This window comes from Vanessa atalanta, chromosome 18, assembly GCF_905147765.1.
Source record: "Vanessa atalanta chromosome 18, ilVanAtal1.2, whole genome shotgun sequence".
Lineage (NCBI taxonomy): Eukaryota > Metazoa > Arthropoda > Insecta > Lepidoptera > Nymphalidae > Vanessa > Vanessa atalanta.
The window spans coordinates 10,269,614-10,281,682 of record NC_061888.1 but is presented as its reverse complement, the minus strand read 5'-3'; the positions used below and the strand labels follow the sequence as shown (position 1 = coordinate 10,281,682).

The 12,069-nt window shown below is 31.7% G+C and overlaps 1 protein-coding gene across 2 annotated transcripts in view; it reads right to left on the bottom strand.

Annotated features, from left to right (window-relative positions):
• Positions 1 to 12,069, bottom strand: part of LOC125070889 (neurexin-1) — a 184,478-nt gene that overhangs the window by 16,745 nt on the left and 155,664 nt on the right. For both annotated transcript variants that reach the window (XM_047680893.1, XM_047680894.1), the window contains exons 6-10: positions 10,307 to 10,456; positions 9,946 to 10,106; positions 8,012 to 8,038; positions 1,951 to 2,109; positions 557 to 709 (exon numbers count right to left, since the gene is read on the bottom strand). In XM_047680893.1, the coding sequence (XP_047536849.1) occupies positions 557 to 709; positions 1,951 to 2,109; positions 8,012 to 8,038; positions 9,946 to 10,106; positions 10,307 to 10,456 (650 nt within the window). The remainder of the gene's footprint in view (positions 1 to 556; positions 710 to 1,950; positions 2,110 to 8,011; positions 8,039 to 9,945; positions 10,107 to 10,306; positions 10,457 to 12,069) is intronic.

Here is a 12,069-nt window from a genome sequence, read left to right as displayed (position 1 = left end):
TAAGTGTTATACGATATTGTTTTAAAACTTTTATGTTAAAAATTTTAGTATTCGACTACGAAAGTAATTTTACATATAAATATAAATACTAAATATTAAAATCTACTATTAATACAGATACAATCAGAATTTCAATTTCTGTTTCTACTTATGTAGTAACTTCGGGTCCGTCTTGTTATTTAATTTCACCCAATTTACTATTCCAGACGTACAAATTAGACCAATTAGTTGAGAATGAGCCAGTATTGATTTACTAAACCAATTTACTGCCTGGGGCGAGTTTTATTTATATGATATCATTTAAACCTAATCTACAGAACCTCTACAAACCCATTTATATCCTACGTAGCCTATTGTAATAACTACTGTATTATTCCACTGTTTTAAACATTCTAAAATTTCAAGCAACTTATAGTCGGAACGATTCTTGGAAATTCCAATTTCAGCTTTGTATATGTGTGAGTGATAATTATTAATTGGTATGTGTGCGTGTGAGTGATCTTTTGTATGTGTCACATTAAAATTATGTTTAAATACAGTTTACGATAAAACTTACTAAATGTGCATCTCTAGTAGTAAACGTCACAGGATCAGCGGAATCAGTGGCGGTACAAGCGTATTCAAGTCTCCCAGTAACTGTAATCAACTTGCTACCAGTTCGTGCTAAGTCGATCAAGTTCAAACGAAGTGTGTCTGCTGAAAACTCCACCTGGGAACGAAATGAATTTGTAAAATTTATCGTCAATTGCCACTACGATATTTTTTTTTAATATCTAGTTTTGTTAGAAATAAATGTTTTGTATATTTCAATTAATATATGTAATATTCTGTAAATATAACTTTCAAGGTCGCGTAATAGGCCAAATACATAATTACGAGCATTGCTCAAAGGAGTTGGTAAGTCTGGTCGAAATACTTTTTTTTATATTTATAGTACGACAGTTTATGTTATTAAATATTTATGAAATTGAGCATTAAATGTTACTTTAGCTTTTCCCATATGTCACTCTATAAAATCAAACAAAAATAGATTGCGTCTTTCTGTCAAGTTATAAGTTATAAAGTCTATATTTTCATTAGCAGCCTGTAAATTTCCCACTGCTGAGCTAAGGCCTCCTATCCCTTTGAGGAGAAGGTTTGGAACATATTCCACGGCGCTGCTCCAATGTGGGTTGGTGGAATACACATGTGGCCAGGTTTCCTCACGATGTTTTCCTTCACCGCCGAGCACGAGATGAATTATAAACACAAATTAAGCACATGAATTTTTTTTATAATTCAATACATATTCATTAAAGTACAATTTGTACAATATTTTACTTATCAAGCTAGTGAAATTAGATATGACAATAATTATTTTCTTACTTAAGAGGACTTTAACGTTGCCCGTTAGGGCGTTACCGATAAATATGCCGCGAACAAACCTCACACCCCGGTGTCTTGTATTTCGGGGAATAGTATCAGGTACATTCGATACTACGTCTCGCCCCTAACTGATTTAACAGTTTAGTTGGGTTGCATCGCGATTAGTTTGCGTATTCAATTACGTAAAAAAGCATAAAAATGTTATGAGGGATACATTGCAAAAATGAGGCAAAGATTCCCTTTGTGTTGTTATTTAATATGAAGATCAATAAGGAAATCTTGTGATAGACAGCTTAGGAGTAAAACGCGGATTATTGCGTTCGCTCATTTATTACTATTTCTTCGAATTATTTTTTTAGTTCTCGGAAATGTCACAAATGCCACTTTACATAAAGTCAAAGTCAAAATCTTTACTCAATATAGAAGTGTTTACACTTGCTTATTGATAGTCAAAAATCTACCACCACCTATAATTATCCACGTAAAGTTTTCATTGCTGTAACTATATCAGTACCAATTAAACTACGTACGTAACCATAAACGATATATGGTAAAAATAGTAAAATTAAATAATAAAGTTCTTACCTTTTTAAGACAACCAATAAAATTGGTATGAACTCTAGCACCTGGCAACGCTCGTGCGTTCAATGAACCGCCAACGTGGGCTCTGGAACTGGCCAACATGGTGAAAGAACCAGCAACGTGAGAGTGTTCTGAATATACATCGTCAACTACCGCTGATACCTGAGAACAATAATTTTAGTATAAGTAGGTGGACGGGCAAATGGACCACCTGGCGTATTCCTTAAATCAACAAGCATTGGATTTGGCAAGATTTTGTGTCCTTTATGCCTTAGTTACACTGACTGTTGGTTGGCTACCAACCTTTGGATCCAAGATTTTGCATTGAGTTTGGCAAGATTTTGTGTCCATTGTGCCTTAGTTACACTGACTCATGATTCAATTCTTCAAACCGGATTACAACAATAATAACAATAAGTATTGCCGCTTGATGGTAGAATATTTGATTAGTGGATGGTACCTACCCAGACGAACTTATACAAAGTCAACCAATAAGATATATGGATACTTATTAATATACAATATACTTTATTTGAATCATTTGATTTGATTTCTCTAGTAGTTCCCTAGTCATTTACGGGTGCTTATCACAAGGACCTGTGTTGGTATCTATGATTAGGCTAACAAATAGTTTTCGAAAATTATTCTGTAAAGAAAATTCAGATAGTTGGTGATAACACTTGACGACAAATCAATTTTTATTTATAATTAAACAAATGTTTTATTTTCAATAATTTACGAAACCATATATTTGAGTCCGACCAAATCCCAATAAACAAACAAGATAGCTATTACATAATAGACCTGAATATTAAATCCATACCAAGTGATTGATCAGTTATAATATATCTCACTTATATAACCTTAAAAGTCTAACTTAATCTTGGTGATATTGTTATATTTTAGATTAATAAATATATTTTTCTATGAAGTCACTATATTTTCATATCGTCTATTAATTCAGACTTCTGTATAACAAAAACAACGTCTAGGCCATAAGAGAATGAGAATGAGGCCATGAGAAAATCTACGAAAATAAATTCTAAGCCACACTGTCGTCTACGACGTCAATATCACTTTATATCCAATAATATGCTTCGTCTATAAAACATGTGTGATAAGTTTTTAATATAAACTCCCTGTGTCCGTGGTGTGTACGTGAAAAGCTATTTCATGTTAGAACATACAGTTTAGATAAACTTTCATAGAAAACTTTTTTCATATCGACAGCAGCGTTTAATGAAATTTGTTCCCACATTACTTTTAAGTATATAGTCCTTTGACCGTTTATCGTTTATCTTCTTCGTTGTTTTATGATGATGATCGTATTAGTAGCAGCTGTTGAAGAATGTGATATATTAGTGCCATTTGTTATTGGAATACATGGTCTTGAGATACAGTGCCAAATCTAAAAGATTTAAGACAATTATTATGGCACCACGGGCGTTAGACGGGATTTTTCATTTTTTCAATCGAGAATTAATGCTAGGTCTACCCACAATTCCAAATTTATAAAAACACGATATATAAATCGTGTGAGTTATCACTCACAGATGATAAAAGTTATATACGACGCTTATTTGGGGCAGAAATTGAAATAATTGTATTACGTTAAAACGAAGTTTACAGATTTTCTTATTACGAGTAACAAAACGCTTAAGCGTTTAATATGATTTTATGAGCGTCATGTCTTTGTAACCGACTGATAAGTCGGACTTATCGATTTGAAACTTAGCTAGCATATGTGATTCGGATAACGTAATGTGATATTATGACGATATAGCTTAGATGTGAATAATAATGACTACTTGTGAATAACCCGTTTGAGTTAATTTGGTTTATATAAATCTGATAAATCAATCAACTTTATAAAGACCTTCGTCCTTTTCTGAGGTAGTAGGTACTCTAATTATGCTTCTGTCGTCTAGTCTGCCTACGGAATGGATAGTGATGGAGTCCAAATGTTTGCTGTTGAATAACCTTTGACAGTGAATATTATTATCGTTTTTTAAATGTTCTTTTAGTTTTTTGATGTCTATCTCAGTAAGATATCACTATTTTCAATAGCCTGCATAACATTGAGAAATAGTAACTGATTATCAAGGCGTGAGCTATAACTTAAGCCTTCAAACCAATTTAAAGTCAAAATCTTTTTTCAATATAGAAGCATTACACTTACTTATTGACTCACATAAATTCTACCGCCGGTTCGCAAAGTAACAACTCAGAGCCAGAGAAAGAAACTCAGCGGGAATTTTCTTTTTCATTTATTTTAAAAACTGTGGTCTCATTTAAAATCGTACATTGCGTTATATATAGAAACAAATAATAAACTTTAAAAAATACTCGTCTAAATCTAAGCTCTTTGCACGAAAATTTATTACTAATTTCTATTAATTTGAAACAATTTTACTTTATGAAGAATCAGAACATGCAATCTATACATATAATAAAATTGGAGTGTCTGTTTGTAATATTAAAATAACCCATTTTTACGAAATGCATAATATGTATGTATACACGGTACATATGTCAAAATAACATTTTTTACAATTTTTGTCTGTCTGTCTTTCTATTTGTCACCGGGACTTTCACTGGCAGATAGCGTACATAGTAAGGAGTAACTTAGTCTACTTTTATGTTAGAATTATAGCATAAAAATAAAATCACGCTACAATATCCAAATAACTTAAATGTCAAACAACGCGCACGAAGTCGCGGGCACAGCTAGTTTAAAATAAAAACTCAAATACGAAACGAATTATTACGTAACCTTGCGTCAGTGACTGCAATTTCACTATGGACGTCAAGTTGGTAATATAACAAAACAAAAAATCATATGTAAACGACAAATAGTCTTCAAATTCACGAAGACACGCGACCAATTGCGCTAGCATAATAGTGTAACCTATAACAGACGTATTTTACCGATGTATATATGTTGTTTCTTTTATATAATATTATTAAGAGTATCTAATGTTGCACTATTTATACCTGCTACATAACACTATCTCTTACAGCTGTGGGTTGGCTGGAAGAAATTTCTTTTAGAAATAAGCCCGCCATTGTGAACAATAATTTCATGAGTAAAATTACTATGTAAAATTTCTCAGTGCAATAAAGAGTATTATATATAAATGAAAGTGTTTTACCGTTATTGGGCAATATGCGAGCCGTCTGGGCGAAACTAACCCTTTAATATCACAAGATTAACAGCTATTATTTGCGTATAGTATGCACGTGTTAAATAATTGCGGTAAATGCAGTACTATTCGTTATATATTCGTAAAATAAATTAATTTACTGATAACGTTAGAAATGCCGCCATTTTTTATGATATAGGTAGGCTGACTAGTGAATGGGCCACCTGATAGTAAGTGGTCACCACCACATAGACAATAGCTCTGTAAGAAATATTAACCATTCCTTACATCGCCAATGTGCCACCAACCTTGGTTACTAAGATGTTATGTCCCTTGTGCCTGTAGTTACATTGGCTCACTCACCCTTTTAACCGGAACCCAACAACACTGGGTAATGCTGTTTGGCGGTAAAATATCTGATGAGTGGGTGGTACCTACCTAGACGGGCTAGCACAAAGCCCTACTACCAAGAAATTGGTACTAAATAGTTGATTTAGTATTCATTAACTTTTATGTGGAATGTATAAATTTAATTGTATGTAATTTATATGCCTGTGTAATATAATATTTAATTACCGCTGTGTAAGCAGAACTAATAGTAGTTTTACATTAAACTCGTTAACGATTCAAAAGTGTTTACTTGAATAAAGTATATTATGATTTTGTCTTTGAAGGAAAACTTAAAAGCTTGCTACGTTCACAGCAAGCTATTTAAGTTTCCTTGGAAAACGATTTTGTCTTTAGAATTTCTCTTGTGTATATTTAATTTCTTAGTATTTAGATATATATTGTTAAGGAATTCTCTATAGGCTCTTATGTTTAGATAATATGACAGAGTACATATTATAGGAATCATACATTAAGGCTGACGCAAATTCCCTGGGAGTAGGGATGGATAATATTGAGGGACGCTAGTTTTATGAGTACATTGACCCAACCTAATGTGAGAAACAACGGCAGCCGTGGCGAAGAATGCTAAACGGGTAAACAGTAAAACTATTGGTCTCATAATCGACATTTCATGTTGAATTTTCAACACATTGTTAGGTAAGCGAGCGTTTAACATTTCGTCCAAAGGAAATAAAACCGCTATTCATTGAGATGTCAAATGTTCACATTTAACAACTATTTCAAGGTCATTAGAGTCATAACACATAAAATAATACTGTCTACAATTTATTTGCTGACTGTACAAAGCAGACGGAATCCTCAGAAGAGATATAAGAGAAATAGTGGCAGCTCGCCCCAGATTAATATTTGCTGAGCGAAATTATACACAGGGAGACGTGCAAACAGATCGTGAAACTAATGAGATTTAGTGGCTCGACGGACAGACGGTCTGGTAAACCGAATACTTGTAGCGACTTAGAATATATTAATAAGCGTATTTTCATTTATGATTGTTTTAGTTGTATGCGGAAATTTAATCGGTTAAGCATTAACGATAGTAATCGTTTACAAATGATATTATCCCCACATATTTTCTAATCAGTCCTCAATACAAATACATATAATCTGAAAGGGTTCACTGTTTGTGCGATAGCTGTCTATAGAGCTTTATCGTTTGGTCCCAATTTCCGTAAATAGTTTTATAATAGATTTGACTGAAATAAATATTTTCATTATATCAATTATAAAATGAAACTCTTATAGCTCAAGATTTTAGTATCGACTCTGTTACGGCATCTTTGCAAAACGTGAAACAGGTAAAAAAAAATTGCGTTTTGATTGAATCGTATGAAAACTATATTCCATTTAGAATCAATTAAATCGACCACATGATGACAAGAAACCACTTCTGACATTATATAATGTCAGTAGGAAAATTGTGACATATTCATATTGGAATTAAGTCATTACTCAGTCAGTAGCAGCCGATGTGCCAAAATCATAGGATCCGATTAACGTCTCTGAGTGGAGCGCCAGACAATTATAATTAGAACTTATATCGTATTGTTGAGTCATGCGTTTAGACATCTAAACATTACACAGATTAATATGCTTTTTAATTTAATATTCAAATGTAGTTTTATTCACCTCAAGCTCTTATGTATGGGCTCAGAACAAACGAAATCACAAAAGAAAAACGTTTCATGAAAAAAGGACATTCATTCCATATTTATATGAAAAGGAATCCTTTTGCTTATGTTTCGATTGAAGAATAAATATCCTCATGCCAGTTGAATATTTCTATTGCCTCTTTATACGTCAAAATGCAACGCAACAGGAGGATTGAGGTCAGAGATGAATGGAATCCCATAAATTCTCATCGTCATACAGCAGAAACTAATTTTATTCGTGTTCGTGTTCCTGTGGTCGTTATCTATAGTTAGATTTGTTTGAATTTAAAAATATTTTTGTCATGTGGCAGTTTCTAAGGTTTAATCTATACTAATATTATTATAAATATAAAAGTAATTCAGTCTGTTTGTCTTTCTATCTGTTACGCTTTTACGGCCAAAGGACTCAACGGAATTTGATGGAAATTGGCATGACATGTAGCATGCTTGAACCCCAAGGAGGGACGTATACTTTATATTAACACATACTTTTTTACTTAATACCTGACAAAATTCAAAGGTTTGGTTTGAAATCGTTTTAAATTTTCTCTAATGATTCAGAGTACCTAATACCTACGGTTTTATTTGGCGAATTGCATTGTGTCTTTTATGTTTCACCAAATGGATTTTGTAAATACTTGGACAAAATTATCTTAAATACCTTAATGTAATGTACTTTACTTTGACCAAACAATAATTCCAGCTAATTCCAAGTCGATTCCAATTTGAAATCGACTAAATTCGCCGAAACAGCGTACACTTGGAATACGCCCTTAAATATACTTCTAAGAAAATATAAGTTTTTACATTAAAATATTTAAAGTATTAATGAAAGTTAAATATTTGTATTTTAACACTTACCCTGCAAAAGCTCGTGAACGGTGTAATCTGCGAACAAGCATATAAAAATTAAACTTTTTCCGTATTTAAGTTTGGGACTTGCGAACGTTATTCATGGAATTTGAAAATTGTATTAACAAGGATCATCTCAATTTACTCGAGTAAATCTAACTATACTTTTGTTACGTATTTAATTAAATACTTGTTAGCCGAAGAAATCCTGAGCACAACCACCTTGGATTAAATACAAAAATCTTTTCATTCAAACAATTTTTAAGAATAAATCTAAAATTTTGAATGAGAAGAAGAAAAATTATTTGTTATCTCTAGATGTGATATATTTAAGTCACGACAAAATACTCTTAGTAATAAATGAGTATCATTGAACACTCCAGTTTAACATAAGCAACAGACAAGAATTTTGATAATTTCTCAATAAATTAAGTTAGAGATTTGGAATATTTTGCAGTCATACATACAACATTAATCACTCTGAAACTATAATTGAGGCTACGATACTTGATAATATTTTGACTGGCATAGAAGCTAACGAATCTACGACTACTTTCAAATTAAAAGTATGAATTTCATCTCATATCATGAGGATAAAATCAAGACTTTTCACTTAACAGCTTTATTTTTTTTTAATTTTAATTTAATTTTAACAAAGTTAATAGTACTGACATGAAGTCAGAAATAATTAAACAAATTTAAAATATTATATAACACATTGAAAACTACATAGCGATGGAGAGTCCTAATAAATAATGCATTACTATCGATTAAGCGGTTATCAAAGGAATATTTTCCAATATCATTACGACGTTACAATACTGAGTGTACTGAAATAAAATACCGACAATGAATACTTTTGTATTGAAAAAATTGTATCAACTAAACAATGGCTTACCTCAATCAAAAAGTTCTACATAAAAAAATATAATGAACAATATTTAATTAAATAATTTGTAAACAATCCATACTGAAACCAAATTAGTATTTTAAAATTTTTATTAATAGATTCTGGCAAAGTATTTCATAATTAGTTTCATTAGAGATTATACCAAAATTATTTTTGTCTATATATTGTCATTCATTGAATATAATGAACAAAAGCATGAAACATGATATTTTATTTTGTCAATATGACATAATAAAGTATATTAATTAATGATCTGATATTTACCAATTCCTAAATATAAATATTGCATCGTAGTATTGTATACAATATACTTGATAGACAAGTTAATTACCAATAAATAGGGATTCTAAATAGAATAAAAATGGAGGTGGTACTAATAATCTCAAAGTAATACCTAGAAAATGAAGCCATTTCATTGAAATATAAAAAGAATCTAACATTTTCACACTAACCACTAATGACTTACTGGAAATCCTTTGATGAACTTCATGCAAACTTGTATCGATCAACTTACGGGGAAATATAAGGTTAGAATCAACTTAATAATTCTATTTCTTACTATCAAATAAGACCTTTTCTAATAAATAAAAAATGAAGCGATCACTCTTCATTTGGCTACAGCAGAATCTAAAATGCATCCGTTAAATCCGACGCAGAAAATATGTTTCAACAAATTCGAAGCTTAATAAAAATTCCTTGCCGATATAGAATGATTTAAGGTAATCTGAATATTTTGAAGCAACTTAAAATTGGATTTATTATAGTGTTTACCTGATGCGCTATTGCTTGACAAACTCGGTACCAGATTTCGGTTATGGAGCTTGATTTTATGGAACGGATTACATTAAATAAACTTTGTTTCAAATATGGAGTTTTAGTAACTTGATAATCCGGAAAGTTTTAATCAATGCAGACAATTCTATTTCGTAGTAAATGAGAATACCAAGGTATTTTATACCAAATATACGTACCAAGATTAACCACCTAAATTTATTTCAGTATTAAGTACATTAAAGGAGGAGGACAGTCTTACCTCTTGAATTCGTCTTCTAACGGTAAGCTTGTGCCATTGATGATCATCGAATCGCGTCTTCGAAGGCTTGATGTGCATCTCTTGCTTGCCGTTTCCAAGGCCCATCGTGAGTGAAAGACCACCATCTCGAACGGCTAAGTTAAGATAGTCCGCCTCGTGACCTGTATGAATATCGAATTACACATTAAAAAAAAAGGATTTAAATACTTTTCGATTCGAAATTATAATTTCGAAGAAAAAGATATATAAAAAACACACATAATACAATATAATACAATACAAAAGAAACAAATAACGATAAGACAATTATACACAAAAATAAATGTGGCAAAAGTAAACACACATATTTGTTGTAACACACCTGTATAGAAGAGAAGGCCGTTTGGTTGTCTCGTCTTGAAATAGAGAGAGATCGCGTCCTGTGTGCTAACAATCGGTTCACCGCCAGTTTGAGTCAAATCATACGAGAGGAACTCAGCGCCGCGGAACGTTGCTTCAGACGGCGCTTTATCTGAAACAAAGACAGTTTTTATTTGGCGATGATTTAGGTGATGATGTTTTTGGAATTGTAAAAAAAAAGTCATGATAATAGAACATATTATTAACCTAAAGGCTATTCCTTAATTACAACAAACTTGCAGTGGATCGCTTCACACGCGATTATAATACATGATAACATCAAAAATCCTAAAGCATAACAATATTACCCAAATCAAATCAAAATATACTTTATTCAAATAGGCTTCTAAGAACAGTTTTGAATCCTCATTTTAGATAATTATACTAAATGTAAAGCTACCGCCAATTCTGGATATACATATATTCGACTTTGAAGACCTGGCAAGAAACTCAATTGTAATTATTTTCCAACATTTAAAATACAAAGCTAGGTCAATAAAAACTAAATTTATGTAATATATCTTGCCTGGCAGTCAACAAGTATCAGCTTCACCCTATTTCATCATCGATATAATGTTCTTTTAACAAAAAAGTTTAATTTATGAATCAGCGAACTTAAAAATATTGGGACGTTTTATTATAGAAACAAATAACTTGATCCAGGAAGGATTCATTGACTTTGCTGAGTCGGAAACTTATCCTTATTTCTCGTGTTTATACAGTGATTATCACTGATTCAATGGCATTCATTCTAGGGGCAGCAAAAAAGCCATGCTTTTAATCCCATGGGTTTGTTATTGGTCTATACATTCTTTAAACCAAAATAGTGTACACAAGTTATTTATGATGATGTAAGTATGCGTAGATTTTTTTTCGCCAAACAGCAAACTTTGGTATTGTTACGTTCCAGTTTGAAAGATAAGTGACCCAGTGTAACTAGAGGCATAAGGGACATAACGTTCCCAAGGTTGGTGGCGCATTGGCGATGTAAGGAATGGTCAATAGTTCTTACATTGCCAATGTCTATGGACGGTTGTGACCACTTAGCTTTAGGTGGCAAGATAGCACGTCCTCTGACTTATATAAAACATTTAAGAAGCTTTTACAGAGTTATACAGCCAGTAATCACAATGATCCATGAATATAAAGAAATGTATAGACTTTTTAGTAGCAAATATAAGAGTCTGTTCAGATTTATTAAATTTTAAAGTCTTTATTTATTACATTACATTGTTATTAAATTTTAGTGTGTACAAACATTTTGTAAAAATTCTCTGTCTATTTTATGGACCAGTTTGGGAATTTTTAATACAACGCTGCGAGGCGAAATTAATTCTTGACAAAATAACGCATTTTGCTTAAGCATTTTCAGTCACTAAAATGTGTAATTTAAAAATTTCAATTTTGACCAGGACCGAGTTATTACATAAAATATTTGTAAGACTGAAAAAAATCACAGAGCGGGTGGTAAAGTGTTTTAACACTGGCTGGCTGGTAACCGACAGACGGATTTCTAGGATAGTATAGTGATTATGTTTTGTTATATATTTGTATATCACAATAATTTTAAAATACTTCTGGGTAATTATTTTTACACAGTATAATTATGTCCAAAATAAAATTAAGAAAATGTACATGAATAAAAAAAATAAAATAATTCGGCCTGAAAAACCCGATTACGGCCTTGAAATGTATTTGATTATAATAAAAAGATCATCAATCGAT